The sequence below is a fragment of the Crocodylus siamensis genome, chromosome 2, assembly GCF_052110815.1.
Source record: "Crocodylus siamensis isolate JL-2025a chromosome 2, ASM5211081v1, whole genome shotgun sequence".
Classification (NCBI taxonomy): domain Eukaryota; kingdom Metazoa; phylum Chordata; order Crocodylia; family Crocodylidae; genus Crocodylus; species Crocodylus siamensis.
The window spans coordinates 163,200,770-163,221,739 of NC_143396.1; the positions used below are offsets into that span (position 1 = coordinate 163,200,770).

The following is a 20,970-nucleotide window of genomic DNA, read 5'->3' on the forward strand; positions in this document are numbered from 1 at the left end:
GGATGTCTGCACAGTCTCTTAACCATTTAGCAACTGATTATTAAAGGATTGAATTCAGCATGATGGCATTTGGTTAATTAGCCACTAAGTAACCGATAGCCACCCAGCAACACTTGGGTGTGCTAGTTCAGTTTTTCAGTATAGTAGATTCCTGTTTTTTACGTAACCTGTTTCACAACCGTGATGCAAATAAGAGGACAAAGTTCATAAGTGGAAGGAGAAAAAGTACTAAATAAGTATTTAAATAAATAAAAGGGGCTCGAAGTGGGTAGTGTATTTTCTGATGTAATACACTACTCACTGCAGAATTCATGAAAATGATCAGGAGGCCGGTTTAAAAAGAACAAAGAGAAAACCCAAGAGGAAGTACTTTTTACACATTGAATAAGTTTGCTGAACTCAGTGCCATAGAATTTGTACAAGCAGATAGTATACCTTGATTCAACAAGGAATTAGACAAAATCCTGGAGGGACAGTTCCATTGGGAGCTACTAGATAAGATATTCAGGGATGTATCCCCTGATGGTTAATGCCAGGGAAGGCAAGACAAAAAATGACCTTGCTTTTATACTCTCCTAAAGTATCTACCCCTTTTCATTGTCAGATAGGCCTATTCACTGTAGAATGATGATAGGCCTAGGCCAGGGGTGCACAAAATATGGCCTGCAGGCCACATCTGGTGCAGCTGGTCCCGTTGCCCCCAGGCACATGGCAGGGCAGAGATGGCGCATTGACTTGACTCCTCTTCCAGCAGTCCCTGCAGTGGTGGTTCCTTTTTCCTACTTCCACTAGTGTCTCCACTGCTCCTGGACCTGGCCCCACTGTCTGGGCACCCTGGCCCATCTACCCTGCACCCACCACCAGGGGCACCAGATGGAGCAGGTGGGGTCTCCACAGAGACTGTCTTATAGCTCCTGAGTGCAGGCATGCTCAGCTGGGTGCATGGAATGGGGCCACAGAAGGGCAGGGAGCATCATGGGAGTGAGATGGGGCAGGGCGGGGACAACATGGAAAGGGTCCAGAGGAGGGCCGCTTACATGATCAGGGGGCAGCAGGGCAGGCCCTATAAGGAGAGGCTACGGGACCCGAACCTGTTCAGCCTCCAGAAGAGAAGGCTGAGGGGAAGGGCTATGGGGGGGCAGACCAAGGCAGGGGCAGGGGGTGGGGTAAATGGGGTCCCAGGGCAGGTCATGGAAACGTCAGAGCCTGGGTGGCTAATCCAGGGATGTAGGGGGCTCCTGGTGCAGCATGCACCTCAGGGGAGGCCTGGAGGGTATGTGCCCCTTGATCTGTGTGCAGGGTGGAGATGGCTCTGTGCTCCACTGCCACTGCTGCTGCCTCTGCCTCTGGGGTCACACGATGCCATGTGCATCCCACAGCTGGGCAGGCAGGGAACACAGCACAGCCCAGCAGTGGCAGGCACACGGTGTTGCGTGGCTTCAGAGGCAGCGGCAGTGGGGCGCAGAGCCCAGTGCGCAGAGGCAGCCCACCTCTGTCCTGTGCACTGATTGAAGGGGGTACGTGCCCCCCAGGCTTTTCCTGCAGGGCGCACAGCAGCAGGAGCCCCCCCCCCCCGCCCCCCCATGTCCATGGACAAGCTGCTTGGGCTCTGTGTGTCCCACGACCCAGCCTGGCTGGGGCCCAATTCACCCCAGCCCCTGCCTGTGCTCCACTCTCTCCCTCACCATGGGGGCCTCAATCTGGCTCCCCCCCAGCCCCTTCACAGAGTAGACTGATACTTTCCTGCCAGTGCTGGGCAGTGACACACACACACACACACACTCAATGCTATCAGTCCTAGGGCTCCCATCTCCCCCAAGTGGTCAGGAAGGGAGGGCTTTACCAGCAGATCTACCCTAATGAGTTCAGGACTGTAACCTCAGCACCAACAATGTGTGGGCAGGGTAGGGTGAGGAAGGCTCCTTCATGGACATCTGTCTCAAGACAGACTTGCTGTCCTGGGTCCTCCTCCAGGATCTTCTCCAACTGTCTGATTTTTTTTTCCACCCCCAGGGGTGGGTTTTCAGGTCCCTGCTGCCTGGTGGTGTGAGGGAGGCTTTCTCTGAGTCAGAGAAACTGAGCTGCACTTGGGCGTTGCATTTGGCAGGTGTGGTTGCTTGCCACATAAGAAAATATGGAGACTAAATTAAAGTGTCACTGTTTGGGTTGGCTTGGGTCCTCTGTGTTAATGACAGTGTTTCTCTAGTCTGCATACTCTCCAGTGGTGGTCAGCTTATGAGGTGCAGTGGTACTGAGCAGAAAGGGTTTAATCTGATAGCTTGGTACAGCTTTGACTTAATTATAAGGAGAGGTGTTTGTTTACTTTGAAGGATCATATCTACTTTAGTCCAGCACTGATATATGCCTGTTGTATCAGTCTCAGTATGCAAGAGTGGCTTGTCTGGTGATATATGTCAGTAATCACGATGTGAGGAGTAGGTGAAGGTAAATTGTTGGAAGGAAGTCTTAAGGCAAAAGCACCTTTAAGGTGGTACCAATCTGCAAGTCTGGATGGTCTGTGTGGATTAGGCTCTGTGACTGGGCAGAGGTCTATCAGGAGTAGGAAGACCCTGCTTTTGGGCCTGACCTCAACATGAATTTTGCCCTAGCAAAGAGAAGTGTTAGATCGGGGGTGGGCAAAATATGGCCCACAGGCTGGATCTGGCCTGCCAGGTGACTGGATCTGCTCTGCAGCTACCCCCACAGCACTCTGCATGGAGATAAGCCCCACCTGATCATGCCAGGGCAGCCTGTACCAGCCTCCTGCCAGTGCCCACAGCCCAACCTTGACCACCATACACAGCTTCTGGTGTGGCTGTAGCCAGGTGCTGTTCTATGCCCCCCACTTCCAGCAGTGGCTCGTGCTCCTGATCTTGCCCCTGCTGCACTGCGTTGGGCTACACTGTGCCACTCCAGGTGAGCAGCTCCACCTGGGTGTCTCCTGCCCTAGTGTGTGAGGCCCCGGTTCTAGCTCCTGGTAGCCAGAAGCTGAAGCTTGAGCCCTGCATGCCTGTCAGGAGCAGTACAGCATGGAAGAGGCAAGATCAGAAGCTGCCACTGGAGGCAGGGAGTACAGAACAGTACCCAGCTGCAGCTGCACTGGGAAAAGCTGGCTGGAAGCTGCTCCTGTCCCTGCCACGCCACGCCATGCCACGCCACGCCATGCCACATCACTCCAGGCAGGTAGGTGAGCTGCTTCAACTGGGTGGCTCCTGTCTCAGTGCACAGGGCTCCGGCTTTAGCTCCTGGCCACCTTCTCAGGAGCTGGAGCCAGGGTCCTGTGCACTGGGGCAGGACCCACCCACCCGCTCAGCATGGTGTGGTGCAGCACAGAACAGCAGGGGCAAGATCAGGTGCAGAAGCCAGCACTGGGGTGGGGGGAGCAAAGCAGCACCCAGCCAGGCTGCAGGCACCAGTGGGAGCACACATGCACAGGCCTCCTTCTCCACATCCACCCCACACTGCCCTCAGTGGGCTCTGGTAGGGTGCCCAAATTTTTAAAATGTAAAGGCAGGACACATGCCTGTCTGCCCCCCGCCCCCCTACTTCTGCCTGCTGCACAGCTGGAACTGAGCAGGGCAGGGCAGGGGTGAATGTGGGCTGTCTGCTGCAAGCTCGGGGCTCCACACCTTGCTGCCTTTCCCTCAGGAGCCCTGTGCTGGCCGCACGCCCCCTGCCTGCCCAGCAGCACTGGGGGCCAGAATTCCACCATGCCACTGCCCCCGGTGCTGCTGGGTGAACAGGGGGCACCTTGCCGTGGTGGCATTGGCTCTGGAGGGAAAGGCAGCAGGGTGGGGAGCCCTGAGCCCACAGTAGGCAGCCAACATCTGCCTCCTCCCTGCACACAAATCTGGGGGGGCACATACCCCCCATGCACTGTTTGGGTGGTGTATACAGTGGTAGGAAGCTGGCCCTGCCATGCTCCATGCCCCCTGTATGAGCCACTCTGGCTTCATCTCACTCCATGCCCCAGCCCTATACACTGCCCTGATTGGGCAGCACCCCAGCCTTTGCCCCATTCTCCCTCACCTTGGGGGCCTCAATCTGCCCCCTCCCTCCTCCCCATAGACTTGCCTGCAGGGAGCTGCTCTCCATGCTGTCCAGCTGTATTCCCACCCACGTGCCTGTGTGAGGGCATGCATGTGAATGCAGCACCCCCGGCATCCCACTCTCAGAAGTCCCAAGCAGCCCCTTGCAGGCTGGAATGCTGCCTGCCTGCAAAGGGAAACCCGCTGTTTTCTGCAGATCCCTGCACAACACTGCACATTCAGGACAAATGCTGTCTTGAAGTCATGCAGCCTGGGACCAAGACTTGAGGTTCCCATTCTGGGACTGTTTTGACCAATTAGGGAATTGGGGGGGGGGGGGGGTCACCCTAGGCCCTGGGTTCTGGCCCGGAGCTGTCACTGCCCCGTGACCTGGCCCTGTGATCCCAGCCTTGCCTGCCTTCCCACTGCTGAACACTGTTCCTGGCCCACCCACAGCCATAGGGAGTTTTGGTGAGTTGTTGTGATGGTGGAGGCATGGGTTCTGACCTGGCCTTTGGCAGCTCATCAAAACTCCCTACGTGGCCCTCGGGCCCAAATGATTACCCACCCCTGAGTTAGATGTTCTAATACAGTGCACTCTTCTTGGAAGAAGCATGTTTTTCAGCAATTTATTCCTTGGGATTTTTAATTAAAATTAAATTTTCCCACATTGAACAATGTTTTACTTTGAAGAGGATGCCTTCCAACTGGTTTATGAACACACAAACCAGAAGCTGATGCCATGCCAAGGGAACTGTTGCCTAAAGCTTTACTGATTATGAGATATCAAATTTTGCTGCCTTGGAAAAATAACAACCCCAGCCATGACATCTTGTTTAACAGTGGAGGGACCTGACTGTGAAGGAAAGAATCACACACAATACATAGAAAAAAAATAGAAACAAAATCAGTCTAAGCTTGTGGGACTCAAGATCCAGACAGAAGACCTCCATGAAATGCATGAACCTGTCCACTGATTCTGATTTCCTTATTCTTTATTTTCTTTTTTGTTTGTTTTAAAATGTTATATCCTTGAAAATCTGTGTTCTGGGAATATTGTGGTTGATCTGTGGGAACATACTAATCACTTGGTAAGTATCCTGACCTTTTCTGATGTATCTTTGGTATAAAGAGTCATTTATTAGAAGAAAAACAGATTGAAAATTGGTAATAATAATAATAAAAAATTACATTCTGCTTGTTCTCTGCTTTCATTTTCAGGAATATCTCTGGATCAATTCATTCCTAATGTATGCCATTTTCTGGTTGGTGTCCTGACATTGGTATAAAAAATTATTTAATGTGCAAAAAGGTGATTTGGAAAAATGTATCAATTCATGAAAAAACTGACAGGAATATAAAGTGGAAAAATAATGAAGGCATCAGTAGAACCTATAGCCTTTAGAGTTATAGACCAGTGAACTTCAATCCTCAGAAGGCAATACTGGCATGGTTTTTTTTCTGAGAACAAAACCCATTTGATACAGTTTTGCCCATCATAGCTATGCTGTTGCTCTGGAGAGGGTACACTCTCCTGCATACAAATGAATATAGAACATGTTTGCAAGCATGCTTAACCTCTAATGTATTTTTCTCTTGCCTCTGTATTGTGGCTGTATTACCCACTCCTATGAATCTTTCTTAAAAAAAAAAAAGTTGACCAGGATCATTTTTGGTGGGATATGAATGAGACAACCTTCTTGTGAGAGCTAATCTCTTCATCACAAATCCAACCATTTCCTTGTAGACAGAATTATATTGATCCATAATTGCCACATTTCTTTGTTGCTTAAGTAATCATAAAATACATAAAAGAGAGAATTCAAGGTAGTAAAATTACACTAAAAAGCCAGAAGTCTGGGTAGAAGAGATTGCCCAAGTATCCAGATAGGAGCATTTGCATTTCTAGTTCCCACTGTATCCATTTCATGTAGAGATGCACTGATACATCGGTCCAATATCAGATTGGCACCAGTATAAAGAAAATTGTCTATACTGGAAATAGGCCTGATGTAGCCAATAAATGGCATGTGCACGGGTGTAGATATTCAGGCTGGAAGGGACCCCGGAGGATTGAGTCCAGCCCCCTGACCATGGGCAGGAAGTCAGCAGGGATCATAGGATCCCAGCAAGATAAGCACCCAAATGTGTCTTGAAGGAGTTCAAAGTGGGTGCTTGAACTGCCTCTGGCAGCAGTCTATTCCAAACCTTGGGGGCTCGGACACTGAAGAAGTTCTTCCTTATGTCCAGCCTGAATCGGTCATAGAGGAGTTTGTGACCATTTGATCTTGTCATCCCTTGTGGCGCTCTGGTGAATAGACATTCCCCCAGATCCTGATGAGCACCCCTGATAAACTTATAGGTGGCCATCAGATCACCCCTGAGCCTGCGCTTTTCTAGGCTGAAGAGTCCCATGGCTCTCAGCCTCTCATCATAAGGTCTGTTTTCCTGACCTCTGATCATGTGTGTGGCTCTCCTCTGCACCCTCTCACACTTCTCCACGTCCTTTTTGAATTGTGGGGTCCAAAACTGGATGCAGTACTCCAGCTGTGTCACCATGGCCAAGTACAGGGGGAGAATGACGTCCCGGGATTTGTTTGAGAAGCATCTATGGATGCAAGCCAGCATTTTGCTCACTTTACTAGCCACAGTATCACACTGAAGGCTCATGTTCATCTTGTGGTCAGTCATGACCCCCAAGTCCCTTTCATCTGTAGTGCTAACCAGCTTAGCACTGTTGAGCCTATAAGGATGCTGCAGGTTTTTCCTCCCAAGGTGGAGAACCTTGCATTTTTCAGTGTTGAACACCATCAGGTTCTCATCTGCCTACTTCATGAGCCTGTCAAGATCTGCCTGGATTGCCCTCCTGTCCTCAGGTGTAGATGCTTTATCCCAGAGTTTGGTGTCATTGGCAAACTTGGCCAGCCCGCTTCTGACACCAATGTCCACATAATTGATGAAAATGTTAAATGGTATAGGCCCTAGAACAAAGCCTAGAGGGACCCCACTGGTGACCACACACCAAGATGATTGGCTTCCGTCAACCACCACCCTCTGGGTCCTACTGCAGAGCCAATTCCCTGGCCAGTGAATCATGGTGAGGTCAAGGCCACAGTTAGCCAGTTTTGCCAAGAGGTGATCATGGGATACTAGATCAAAGGCTTTTTTGAAGATATATGACATCAGTCTCTTCCCCCTTGTCCAGGTGATAGGTGATAGGTCACCTGGTCGTAAAAGGAAATAAGATTGGTCAAGCAAGACCTACCCACAAAAACCCGTGCTGGGTATCCCTCAGGATATTGCCATCGATATTCTTTGATATTCTTTTCCAAGACCTTCCCCAGGATAGAGGTCAGGCTGATGGGCCCGTAGTTTGCCGGATCCACTTTCCTCCCTTTCTTGAAGATAGGCACCACATTGGCCCTTTTCCAATCTTCGGGCACTTCACCAGAGTGCTAGGAGTTCTCAAATATCCGTGCCAGGGGCTGAGCTATGCTGCTTGCCAGCTCCTTGAGTACCCTGGGGTGTAAACCATCAGGGCCGGCTGACATTAAGGTATCCAGCCTCTCAAGGTGTTCCTTCACAAGGTCAGCACTGATAGAGGGCAAGGAATCTCCCTCACTCGGACTTCCCTGTCCCAGTGGGCAGGGGTGTCCCATGAGACTGGTGAAAAACTGACGCAAAGTACCCATTAAGCAAGTTTGCTTTTTCATGGGCATCAGTTGTCAGTTGTCCCATCTGGTTTAGCAGGGGTCCAGTGTTGCTCTTGATTTTCCTCCTGCTCCCCGCATATCTAAAAAAAGACTTTTTATTGTCCTTGATATTTGTAGCTAGCTGGAGTTCAGTCGCAGCCTTGGCTTTCCTGGTTTGCTCTCTGCAGGTCCGGACCAGAGCAGAGTATTCCTCCTTGGTAGTGGTTCCAGTCCTCCATCCTTTGTAGGTCTTCCTTTTAAGATGCAGGAGGTCCACCAGTTCCCTGGAGAGCCAGGGGGGCTGCTGTGCCTTTTTGCTGCCTTTCCTCCAAGACGGGATGGACTTGGCTTGCGCATCCAGGATTGCTTCCTTGAGGAGCAACCACTCGTCCTGAACTCCTCTCCCCTTTGGGTTGTGGTCCTGTAGGGCCTCACTGACAAGCCTCCTTAGCTTGTCGAAGTAAGCTTTCCTGAAGTCAAGGACTTTTGTATTATTGACTGACTTGCTAGCTTTATGGCTGATGATGAAGTTGATCAGCTCATGGTCACTGTCACCCAGATTCCCATCGATCATTAGGTCACTGATTAGGTTATCCCCAGTAGCCAGTACCAGGTCGAGCAGCATCTTACCTCTCGTCAGCCTGTCGACTTCCTGTGTCAGATAGAGGTCATTCACGCACGAGAGAAAGTTTTGCAACCGTTCAGATTTGGCCAAGCGCTCCTCCCACAAGATGTCTATGTAGTTAAAATTTCCCATGACAATCATGCACCAGGAGCGTGCGGCCTCAGCTAATTCCCTGGCAAACTCCTGGTCAAGGTCTTGACCCTGGGTAGGGGGTCTGTAGTAGACTCCCACCATAGTATCCCCTGTGCCGTGTTCCCCATAGATTTTTACTCAAAGGGTCTCAAGTCACCCACTGTGGGTGCCAAGGTCAGTTTGCAGGGACGTGTAGCTTTCCTTGACATAGCGAGCTACACCCCTGTCCCTTTTGTCCACTCAGTCCCTCCTGTACAGGGTATAGCTGTCTATCCCTGTCATCCAGTCATGGGTGGAGTCCCACCAGGTCTCCATTGTCCCTATGACATTATAATTATTTATTATAATTATTTACGTTTAGCAGGAGGACAGGTTCCTCCTGTTTATTCCCCAAGAGCACAGGCAGTGAAGAGCACAGCTCAGCAGCTTGGAGAGCTATGTGGTAGAAGGGAAGGGATAGGGGAAGTGGGGGGTGTGGGGGGGCAGATCAAGGCTCCCAGGGTGAAGGATGGAGTAGGGCTGGGGCTGGGGCAGGCGCTGCCCAGCCAGGGGGGAAGCGCAGGACAGAGTCATGGCTCACTTGGGGGGCGTGGGGCCGCTTCTACCACAGCGCACCACTCATCCAGGAGCTGCTCATCTGGTGCTTGTCTGCTCATCCGCCAGCTCCTCCCGCTGCTCCTACTGCTCCTTGGTGAGGGCAGGGGGTGGGGCCTGTACCCCTGGATCTGATTGGAGCAGGGCCAGGGCTGGAGCTGGGCAGATGGTGGCGGTGCTGGGAGGGAGGCTATGGGAGGGCTATAACAAATTTTGTGGTGGCTGCAGCACCCGCCCCCACCCCCATAGCCCTCTTCAAGCGCAGCTTGGCCCAGCCCAGCCCCCACCAGTATCACCTGGCCTCAGCCCACAGCTGCAACCTGCCCCACCCTGTGCGGATCTAGGGGCACACCCCCACATATCCTCCGGGTCCCCACCCCGCTCCCCCCCAGACAAGCACCCTGCCGCCCTGGCTGGACAGCACCTGCCCTAGCCCCACTCCCTCCCTCCCCACAGGGACCTTGATCTGTCCCCCCACACCCCTTTCCTCCCCACTTCCATTCCCCCACAGCAGACTTACCAGCTGCACGCAGTTCTCTGTGCTGTATTGGAAATCGGATCAATGTTGGCTGATATGCCTCCTTAAAAACTGGCTGTTGGTATCGGCCCCTAAAATCTGTATTGGTGCACCCCTAATTTCATGCATGGTCACCACTATGTCTTGAAGGAAGCCAACCCCTAGAGCTGGGGTGGCCAGTGTGTAGCATGAGTACAAGCGGCCCAAGAAGCATGTGCCAGATTAGGGAGGGGGCAGGCAGCAGAGTGGCAGATAGAGCAGAAAGCAGAGCAAGAGACTGGGCACGGAGCAGGAAGCAGAACAGCAGATGGACTGGGGGACGGGGACTGGAGTGTCACTGAGGGATGGGTATTGGCCTCCACTGCCTTAGGGGGGCAGCAAAGCTTTGTTGCAAGAGGCAGGGGGAGTTTGCAGACTTACTCAGTATTCAGCAGGATTAAATCCGGCACAAGCCACTGCACTTTAACAGCTAAAATCTGTTTCACCTTCTGGATCAGGGGTTCCCAAACTGTGATGTATGTGATGCATACCCCTGGAGGTATGCAAGACATCCCTGAAGGGTATGGGAGACATTGTATAATGGCTGAATTAATTTTCATAATAATTATGAAATTCTAATAATTGGTACCTAAGGGGTTAATATGCAATAAGAAAAGGTTTGGGAACTTCTGCTCTAGATGAATAAAGGCCAGGTGCTGGTCACCACAGGGCATGATCCTGTTTCCCCTGGCTACCCATGCTGTGCCCCATTTTGGGAACAGGCTGGGATTGGCGCATCTCTGGCGCTGGGACTCGGTTTTGCTCAAACGTGTCCCGTACGCAGCAACGGGTTATATGCACCCCTGTGCTCGGCGGTTAAGGATAGGGACGGATGTCCTATCTGAAGCACTTCTAAGTGGAGCGCTTGAGCATCACCTCAGTCACGTGCCGCATCAGGCAAGTCAGCCGCGGTCGCTGGGCAACCTCTCTACTGCCCCCTTCCCCCGCGGGGGCGGGGCTTCACCTCGGCCCCGCCCTCGTGAGCTGATTGGCTACGTGCCCGTGGAGGTTCCATGCCGCCATGTTGGCGGGCCCGTGAGACGCCGGTAGTGGGAGCCTGTGTTATTTTTGTTGCTGGCCGGGAGGCTGCCGCGCGGTGAGGTTCGGCCCGGCCCCTACCACTGTCCTGCGCAGTTCCCCGGGCCCGGCGGCGATGGGTGGCGGGCAGCCTGCCCGTGGGGGCTTGGCGGGGGCGCCCGGCGGAGCGGGGGCTGAGCGGCGCGGTCCCGGCCTGTGTCTCCGCAGAGCGCGATGCTGCCCGCGCTGCTGCCCGCGCTGCGCCGCTTGCGCCCGCGGCCTGGCCTGCGCCGCCCGCCAGGCGCCCGCATGTGCCGAGCCGCCGCCGCCGCCGCTGCCCTGTCGCGGGCCAACGAGCAACGATGCCGCGCGCTGCTGGAGGCCTCCGCCCGCCGCTACCGCCTGGAGGCGGGGACCGCCGCGGTGCTGGTGCCGCTGTGCCGGGCGGGCGGGCAGCCGGCGCTGCTCTACACGCTGCGGTCCCGCAGCCTGCGCGGCCGGCACAAGGGAGACGTCAGGTACCCGCGGCGCTGGCGCGTGGTGCCCCGACCCGCGCCCCTGCCCCCCTCCCTGGGTGCCCCAGGCCGGCACTGCCCCTGCTGCTCGGCTGCTGTGCTGGGCAGTGGGTCACCGGGAGTTGCCCTTCTGAGTGTCCTTTGGTTGTTGCAGTTTCCCGGGTGGCAAGCGGGACAGCTCAGATCAGGACATGGTGGCCACAGCGCTGAGGGAGACGTTGGAGGAGCTGGGCCTACATCTGGGAAGTGAGAGTGTCTGGGGTGTCATGAGACCTCTGCCTGACAGGGTAATGTGAATTTCCTCTTGGCAGCCTAAGAGGTGGGAGTCACCAGGGCAGGGTTGTCTCATGGTGGGGGGCGTCCCTATCAGCAGGAAAGTGGTGTCCCATGGAGAAGCACTGTAGAAGGAGAGGGGAGCCTCCCTGGGGCAGGGAGGAGGGAGTGGCAAGATGAGGGGATGGTTGTTCATGGGGATGCCTAGACTTGGCTCATATCTTTTTTTCTCTCTCTCTCTTTCAGTGGGGGTTGGTGGTCATTCCTGTTCTGGCAGACCTGGGCCCCTTGGAGTCTCTCTCTCTGAACCCCAACCCCCAGGAGGTGAGCTGTGTGGGCTATGCTGCTACCTAGTTACCCTTTTTTGTCTGTGTTCCTTGCTTGTTTAATCATCTGTAGGGTGGGGAGACAACAGAGCCTGTTCTGCCTTTGGGTCCTTTCTCATCCCTGGAGGCACTACTTAAACACAAGGTGAGCTCAGACCTGGTCTCCAGCTGTGTGTGTATATCCTATAAGGCAGCTGGAGGTGAGCAAGCGAGAGAATGCCATTTGATGATGTGCACAGACTCATGGGTTGCACAGTGTCCTGGCTGAGCTAGAACCTAGACTCAAAAAAGAGTCTAGCACCCATTTCTCTGGGGCTTACTCTTCGTGCCCTGTATTGATCACACCCTGTTCCAATCTGATTCTGACCTCAGTGCCCAGCTACTGGATCTCATGTGTTTGCACTGAGGTGCCCCCTGCCATTGGGAGTATCCTTCGTGGGCAGTTCTGTGGAGGACAGAAGTGAGTCATCTCTCAGCCTGCTTTTGGACAGGTGAAGCATGATGTGAGCCCTTTTGTGTTCACTGAGGCTTCACAGAGGTGGCATTGCCTCATGCTCTTGCTCAGTGTTCCTTCCCTAGCACTACAGTGGGAGGGGGTCCCTTGGGTTACTCTGGATACGAGGGGGGCTTCCAAGAGCTGGCATATGCTGGATCCAAGGAGAACTATTAGAATGGCCCCAGCCATGTTTCAGGGTCCCCCAGACAGTTGACCCATTCCCATTCAAGCCAAACTGTGTTCCCTTCTTATGGTGTCAGCAGTGACCTTTCATTTGCCCAGATGGCTGCTAAAGCTGTTGATCAGCATTACAGCATTACGCTCAACATGGTCCCATTGGACTCTGCAGGTGAGAAACCCCCCAGAACCACAGCCACGATGAGCAGTCTGCAAGAAGACAGTGTTTCTTTGGGAAACAATTCAGCTTGGAGCTCTGTAAATGCCTCCCTATAAATTTCTATCATAGTGGGCTGCACTATGCTAGGGTTCTGCCTTGGCACAACAGCAAGTGTCTTTAGAAACGAAAGGCAACATGGAGCAGGTGGGCACAAGTGCTTACACACAGGACCTTGCCTATGCTTTGTTCTCATAGCTCCCTGACCTCCAGGCATTAGCTGAGGTAGTTACAGTATGCATAGGCCACAGAGGCATGAAGGGGCTCTGCTGTCTGGTCCATTCCCCCACACCCTAGTCCCATTTGTGGGATGGTGCCCAGCTGAGGTCACTTTGTGAGGGTCAGTGTTTCCCCTGCATGGTAGGCTAGGGTAATGCAGTGCCAGTCCATATTCTTTGTGATGGTTTTGTTTTTGTCCCTAGGTTGAAGAGGTCTTCACTCTCCCACTGTCCCACTTGCTGGAGGAGCAGAACCAGGGCTACACCCACTTCCGCCACAAAGGACACTATAGCTATACACTGCCAGTCTTCCTCAATGGCTGCTACAAGGTGTGGGGGTTGACAGCCATCATCACTGATTTGACACTGGAGCTGCTAGTGCCTGATGATTACTGCAGAAGGACACGTGTGTCAGCCATCCACTGAGCACGTGTGCCACTAGTTCTTCCAGGGTTGCAATACCAGGAGTGCTGTGCTCATGTAGAGAGTGCATAAAAGAGAGTTCAGGCATCATCCTCCACCTTGAGGGGAGCAGAGAGCCAGGGAGGCCAAGTAAGGTGATCCCTGCAGCACTTTTTCAGCTACCCTGGGAACGTGAATCAAAGCCAGAGGGCAATAGCCTCTTCCAAAAACACAAATACCCACAACAGGTAGGGCAGTTTGTTCTGCTGGTAATTGCTGTACTTGGTATAGGGCCTACAAAAAGACTTCAGCAAATGCAGGAAGAGTTGGGATTTTTTTAATACCAGACTGGAGCATCCTTTAGTGAGGATGGGGATGGCAAGAAGACACTTTGGAGGGTTGTTTGTAGGGGGTAAAGACATACTGATCGTGGGACAGTACCCTACCTTCCTGTAAGCCCAGTGCCCTGTTGCTAGAAGTTACTACACTGCATGAATGGGAGATCACCCCTCTGTGGTAAAACCTGCCTCTAAGGCAAAGGTGTAAGAACTAGGGCTGCCTACAACTCATCTCATGGGGAGGACAGATGGGGTGCAGCTGTCAGAGGCTTGGGGAACTGCAGTACTGCTTGGAATTGGGCAGCCCTCTGGTTGATGTCTTGAGAATATGCAATTTACTTCATTAAATGATAATCCTGGAACATTTGTGTAATGGTGAAATCCAAGCTTAGGAATACAACTTGAGTTTTGTGCCAGTGCCCCTTAGTGAGCAAAACCATTTGTTCTTCCTCATGATGCCATGCTAATCTGGACAGAACTCCTTAAGGGTCCTGCAGCAGAGCCCAGCACTGCCTTGGGATATCCCAACCCAACCCTTACCCAACAGCAGCTGCACTGATCCTGCTGCGTCTGCCACCTCTCTTACCACAACCTGACTTCTTATGGCAGGTTGGGGTAGGAGAGGACTATGCACCTTGTAACTGTGCAGCAGGGTTGTTTATGGAATTTTAGGAATAGGTTTGACAAACATTTGTATGGGATGGGTTGGGTAGGGATATACCTGCCTTGGAGTGGGGAGTTAGACTACAGAAACTCCTTAAGTCCCCTCCAGCTCTACTTTTCCATGATTCCATGAATAGGGACCAACCAGCCCCAACCAGGAAGGAAGTGTTCCAAAGGCTGAGCAATACTTCAGGACTATCAAATCAAACAAGCCATGGGGAAGGGACTTGATCCCCCTACTCCAGATTGGAATCCAGTCTGGGCACATGGGATGAATCTTCATTCTTCTCTGTTAAAGAATGATAGACAAGTAGGGCTGGAAGGGACTTCTAGAGGTTATCTAATCCAACCCCCTACCTGAGGCAGGATCATCCCTATCTAAACCATCTTGTACAATCCATAAGACTACCATCAACCCTGACACAACACAGTCTAACACACTAAACCTGCCACAGGTAGAGCAGGGGAACCATATGGCATCTAGTGTCCTGCTTCTATGAAATGTTGTCAGTATATGTTCAGGAGGTCCTGGGTAGAGGGCTATGCCCTCTGCTACCAAGGGAGATAAACCCCCCCCAGTTCATACCAATCTGACTAGGGTAAAATTCCTTCCTGGGCAATCAGTCTGGCCCCAACCAGCGAGACAAGACTCTCTAGCAAGGAATCTCTGACTTCAGTTTCCCACTTAAAGTTCCCAGCCTTGGCTGTAGGCAACACCCAGTGCCTCTGAGGGAGGCTTAAAAACACCAATACATGTAGATAGGGAGGGGGGTAACCCAGAAGCATGGAAAATAGGCATACAGTAGAATAGCTATGCCTGGATTAACTAAACTTTGCTGCAACTTCAAGCCATTGGTCCCTGACCTCTTCTGTGCAACAAGAGAGAAAACGTGCCCCCCCCTTCAAGTATCTGACCACTGCTATCATGTTCCCTCATGTTTCCATTCAGCTTGCGGAAAAGGTGTTTAACTCCCTTAGTTTCTCCTCATATGACTTGCCTTCCGAGCCCTTGATCATTGTTGCCCACCTCTGGACCTTCTCTAAACTCCACATTTTTTCTTAAAATGTGGGGCCCAGAACTGCACTATACTCCAGGGAAGCACTGTCATCTTCCATGTCTTGCACCTAATGCTTCTATTGATGCATCCCAAACCTTGCATACTTTTTGTGCAGCTGTTTCATACTGCAGAATCATGTTCAGCCTGTGGTCTGCTAAGACTACCACGTCCTCTGCCACCCAGGCAGGTGTCCCCCATTTTGTATTTGTGTTTCTGATTATTCTGAGGTGTAGCACCTTGTTTTTGTCTGCATTGAACTTCATTCTGTTGGCTCCAGCCAACTCCCCTATTGAGATTTTTCTGAATTGCGCTTGCATCTTCTAATGTATTCACAACCTTTCCAGTTTCATGTCCTCTGCAGACTTGCTCAAGTTTTCTATGCCAGCATCCAAATCATTAAACATGTTGAAAAACACTGGGCCTAGGATAGAGGTGCACCAATAAGAGACTTTGGGGGCTGATTACAATAGCTAATTTTTAAGGAGGCATATCAGCTGATACTGATCCAATTTCCAATACAGCAGTGTGCAACTAGTAAATCTGTTATGGTAGAATGGGAGGGAGGGGGATGTGGGGCAGACCAAGGCCCTTGTAGTGAGAGGGAATGGGGCAGGGGCTGCCCAGCCAGGGCGGGGCAGCAGACAGAGCTGAGGCTCAGCTGGAGGGTGTGGGTAGCCAGCTCCTGCTGCTGTATGCACCCCAGGAGAGCATGGGGGGGTGGAAAAACGCATGCTGGCCCCCCTGTCAGCACCACCACCGCCCCAAGTGCAGCCCTGACCAAAACCACACCAAACACATGCTGGGACATGCCCGGCACAGTCCCCTAGCCCACAAAGATCCAGGGGCACACATTCCCCATGCTGTCCTGGGGTACACACAGGGGCAGGAGCTTCCCCACACCCCCTGGATGAGCTGCAGTTCTGTCTGCTGCCCCAACCCCTTCCCCACTCCCGCCCACACTAGGGGGGCCTTGATCTGCCCCCTGCCCCCAAAATATCCCAGGATTACATATACAGTAAAAGCCGTGTTATCTGGCACTTCATTAACCAGCATGTCGGTTGACATGGCAAAAGCGAAACTGGAAGTCCCACTTCCAGTTTCAGAGTCCCACTTTGGGCCATGGCAAATTTATTGATAAATTAATAAAATTTATATGCAATTCAAGACGACTGGAAGGGATTATTCTCTAGGATGTACAGGGGAGGGGCAGCACAATGCCTGTCCCCCGGCACACTGATGCACTGGCTGCAGTAGGAGGAAGACAAAGACACCTCTTGGGTAACCAGCTTATTTGGTTATCTGGCATCCCTCATTCTATGGGTGCCAGATAACGGAGCTTTTGCTGTACAAGGATTCTAGGAGCTGGATCAGGTACTCAGGCTCTAGTGCCCAACAGACTCTAGCAGGTAAGGTTCGGGACAGCAGCCTGGCTCCAGATGAAAATAACCAAAACAGGGTTAATACAGAGACTGCAGTTCTTACTTCCTTCCCTCCCATAAAACGGGAAAGAGGACTCTGGACTACAGAGATCACGAACCCCAGCTGGGCAGGTGCTCACCATTGAGGGAGAGGCCAGCATCCTCAAATGGGAGAACAAAGGTTACAGTTGAAGGGCTGGTACCAGGGGAATGGCTGGAGGACAGCTCACTCTCCCCAAAGCAAAATGCTAAATCGGAAGTGGGCAGGCTGGTAGCAAGGGTACTGGAGAGGGCAAATGAGATACTGAGAGATGTGCTAGTGAGAGGCAGAAGCACTAGCAAGGCTGGAGCATGGAGTTTATGCCTCAGAACAAATACCGTGGATTAAATCCCAAATGCTCTACCGCCCAAAGCCCAAACAACCAACCAGTCTCACTGCTAAAGCGGGCATGAAGGGAAATAGGGTTTTTTCCCACCTTCTGAGCAGTAATGAGCTGAATAGAGGGTCCCTGACCCTCAGATGAGTGTTAATAAGCCAACAGTGCTGAGGGACAGCAGCTCCTGGCTCTGTCCCAGTTGCTGCCTGTGCCATCTCTGACTCATTAGCCATCAGGGAAAGAAATTACTAGCCCATGAGCACAAACTGTGTTTATTAGGGAGTTCATCCAGCAAGGAGGGCAGAAAGGCAGCAGCCCCTCTCACTCCCAAACACACAAAAAACCACCAAAAAAGTCAGGAAGCAGTCCCCTTCCTAGCTGCCAACCTACTAGCAGAGGTGCCCCCCTCCACCAACCACAAGCTGAAGCGCTTAGTCCTTGCCCTCCTACCACAGAAAAAAGGTGTCCCTGATTACATGCAGAGGGGAATGCCACCTCTTCAGCCTGACTAGCCCTCATGCCAGTGCCTGTTGAGCTGACTCCTCATACTGCCGCATTCGTTCCTCCAGCTCTGGGCGGAAGTGCCGGATGAGACCCTACAGGAAGTGAAGAAGGTGGAGTCAGCTTGGCTGGGATACATACTCTGAATTCTATTACCAGAGTTGCAGCCTTCTCCAAGCCAGCACATGCATTTGATCCCTCACAAACTAGTTCTGATCCCCTCACCTGTCCTACCAACCTTGCCCCACCCTCATGCTCAGCCTTACCCACGTACCTGCACAGGCCAAGCTGCTCCATCGCCCAGGGCACAGATGGTGTGACCCTCAATCTGCTTACTGATCTCCCACAGGGCATCAATCTCTGCTGGCTGGGCTTTGCCCTGCACAAACCGCCACATCACCTTGTTCATCCAATCCACACCTGCAGGGAGAGCACAGTAGTCACTAACCCATACCACCTATTGTAGCTCACTAATCAGCTCAAGCACACCCAGCTCTCACTCACCCTCCCTACAGGGAGTGCACTGCCCACAGCTCTCATGCTTGTAGAATTCAATGAGGCGGGCGATGGCTTTGACAATGTCTGTCTGGAAGAGAAGGAGACAGTAAATGCTGTACTGCATGGCCTTGTATCACCTGCTATAGCAAGGGAGAAGGGAGCCATACCGATTTGTCCATGACAATGACAGCAGCTGTACCAAGCCCAGACTGTGCCTGCACAAGTGCATCAAAGTCCATCAGCACTGTCTCACACACTGACTTGGGGATGAGTGGGGTGGAGGATCCCCCTGGGATCACTGCTAGCAAGTTGTCCCAGCCACCACACACACCTCCTGGGCAGAGAGAAAGTGAAGTCAGGCATAGCACAGAACTGAGCACAGCATGCATTCCCCAGGCCAGGTCTGCTAGAACCATTAGTACCTGGAGGCAGGCTTGCAAGCCAGCCCAGAGGCCCTGTAGCATGGGGTAAGGGCATATGAGTATGGCTTCAAGGCCCAGACATCCCACCTGCATGTTTCTCAATGAGCTCCTTAAGTGGCACTGACATCTCCTCCTCCACTGTGCATGGGTTGTTCACATGCCCCGAGATGTTGAAAAGCTTAGTGCCAGAGTTACGCTCACGCCCAAAACCGGCAAACCAGGCCCCACCACGCCGGCAGATGGTGGGAGCCACGGCCACTGTTTCCACATTGGCTACAGTGGTGGGACAGCCAAACACACCTGGGAAACAGGTAGAGGAGAGAGATGGAGATGAAGGTAAAACATGGGGTGGGCATAGGGGTTCTACCACACTTGCCATAGACATTAGATTTATCTTTAATAAGAGCTGTGCTTCCAGGAATACAGAAAGCAGGTCATGCCTACATGTGCCGGGGGGATGGTAAGAAGGACAGGTCTTGTGGAGGTAGGGTAATACCCATGTCTACTGGGTATCACAGTTTAAGGGGATGGAAAGCATACAGGAATGGTTACACCCATCATCCAAGGAAGGCAATTTGAGAATGGTTCCTTGAGGAAGGAGTGGACAGAGAGAACTGTACCAATACCTTTCTAGAAGGGAAGACTCTGAAGCCCAGCTCTAGAGAAACTGAGCGTGCATCTGGGAAGTGTCATACCTACGTCAGCTGGGAAGGGTGGCTTGAGGCGTGGCTTTCCCTGCTTGCCCTCAATGGATTCAATCAGAGCCGTCTCCTCCCCACAGATGTAGGCCCCAGCACCTCTCACCACAAACACATCAAAGGCATACCCTGAGCCACATGCATCATCACCTAGAAGCCCTGCCTCATAGGCCTCACGGATTGCCACCTGCAAGGGAAGATAAAGTCAGTGCAGCTGATTTCTGGCCCTTCAACAGATACTCACCAGTGACATGTCCACACACCAACCAGTGATGGAGCATGCACATCCTGCTCACCTGAAGGTTGGAGGCCTCATTGTAGAATTCCCCACGGATGTAGATGTAAGCGGCACGGGCCCCCATGGCACGACCTGCTACTAGACAGCCTTCTACCAGCTTGTGTGGGTCATGGCGCATAATCTCACGATCCTTACAAGTGCCTGGTTCACCCTCATCTGCGTTCACCACCAGATATTTGGGTCTAGAACAAACACAGGCCACATAGCACCAGCCAACAGCAGGCACCTGCACTGGGATCTAGGAGCCCCTCTAGGAAGCAGTGGTCTCCACAAACAGCTGAGCTAGCTGCATGCCAACCACTAGCTACTACTCCCAGCAGTGAACTGCTCGTTAGTTCAAGGGCGGGCGGTGAGCGCGCACAGACTCTGTCATCGGCCTCATCACTGACACAGCCCAGACATACCCCCCCATTTCCCATGGGGGAAGGGGGGATTATAAACAAAGAAGGTTTCCACAACCCAGGGACCATCCTGCCCCCTCCTGTCATCCCCCTGCCACAGAAGGCCCAGGCACCACCCTGGCAAAGGGCAGGAAGGCTCCCCCTGCCCTGCCCTGCCTCACCCACCTGCCATCTGAGGGCTTGTTCATGAAACTCCATTTGAGGCCGGTTGGGAATCCAGCACCGCCACGGCCCCGGAGGCCAGAAGTCTTGATCTCATTCAGGATCCAGTCCACGCCTTTCAGCAAGATCTCCTTGGTTTTGTACCAGTCTCCCCGACTCAGAGCCCCCTGCAGCCTGCGGCAGAAGGGAAGCGAGGCGGAAGGTGCTCGGTCTGGCCCGAGCGGGGTGGGGAGCAGGCAGGGCCGGCACTGCTGCTCACCTCCACTCGTGGCGGCCGTAAAGGTTGGTGAAGATCCGGTCCTCGTCTCGCAGCGACCCGAACTGCGTCTTCTTCGGGGCCGCCTGCGGGGACACACGGAGCGGTCGTCGTCATCACCCCCGTCCCGTCCCGTCCCGTCCCCGCGGGGGGCGCCTGCGCCGGGACTTACTGACTGCGGCGCGGCGGCGGCCGAGAGCGGGCGGCAGAGCGGAGCGGCCCCGCGGAGCAGGAGGAGCTGGCGCGCAGCCATCGGGGCAGGGACAGAGGCAGGGGCGCTCGCCCTCCCGTCGCCGTCACCTTCACCAACCGGGGCTGCGCATATATTACGTCACGGGCCCTGCGGCGCGGGCTGATGACGTTGGGAGGGGGCAGGCGAGGCTGCAGGGCGCAGCTGTGGAGGTGTTGCCGGGCGCTCTGCAGCTTGTCTGCGTGGTCGGATCCCCGCGCCGCGGCCTGTCTTGTTGAAGATGTCGGGCTGCAGGGCTTAGCGAGCCCTGCTGACCTCCGTGTCTGGCTCCTGGGCCTGTGGTCTCAGGCTAGAGGTAGAAGCAGGTTCTCGCACTGTCTCTCCTGGGGGCAGGGTTCCCCAGCTGGGGGAGTACTTACCTG

At 53.2% G+C, this 20,970-nt stretch overlaps 2 protein-coding genes across 3 annotated transcripts; one reads left to right on the forward strand and one right to left on the reverse strand.

The window, feature by feature from the left end:
* Positions 1-10,618: 10,618 nt before the first annotated feature.
* Positions 10,619-13,968, forward strand: NUDT8 (nudix hydrolase 8). Of its 2 annotated transcripts, none has more exons than XM_090032006.1 (5): positions 10,619-10,728; positions 10,873-11,162; positions 11,314-11,446; positions 11,679-11,756; positions 13,071-13,968. In XM_090032006.1, exons 2-5 carry the CDS (start codon positions 10,879-10,881, stop codon positions 13,290-13,292), a joined length of 717 nt encoding a protein of 238 aa, XP_089888132.1. In that variant the 5' UTR covers positions 10,619-10,728; positions 10,873-10,878; the 3' UTR covers positions 13,293-13,968. The 2 variants fall into 2 exon arrangements, with proteins under 2 accessions (XP_089888132.1, XP_089888131.1); XM_090032005.1 differs by having other exon boundaries at positions 10,630-10,723.
* Positions 13,969-17,378: 3,410 nt separating this feature from the next.
* Positions 17,379-20,689, reverse strand: NDUFV1 (NADH:ubiquinone oxidoreductase core subunit V1). Its single transcript, XM_090032004.1, has 10 exons — positions 20,531-20,689; positions 20,362-20,444; positions 20,106-20,276; positions 19,538-19,721; positions 19,239-19,428; positions 18,631-18,843; positions 18,289-18,455; positions 18,128-18,209; positions 17,898-18,043; positions 17,379-17,718 (listed from the first exon to the last, which is right to left on the reverse strand). The coding sequence occupies exons 1-10, from the start codon at positions 20,609-20,611 to the stop codon at positions 17,638-17,640; spliced, it is 1,398 nt and encodes a 465-aa protein (XP_089888130.1). The 5' UTR covers positions 20,612-20,689; the 3' UTR covers positions 17,379-17,637.
* Between the last annotated feature and the right edge of the window lie 281 nt (positions 20,690-20,970).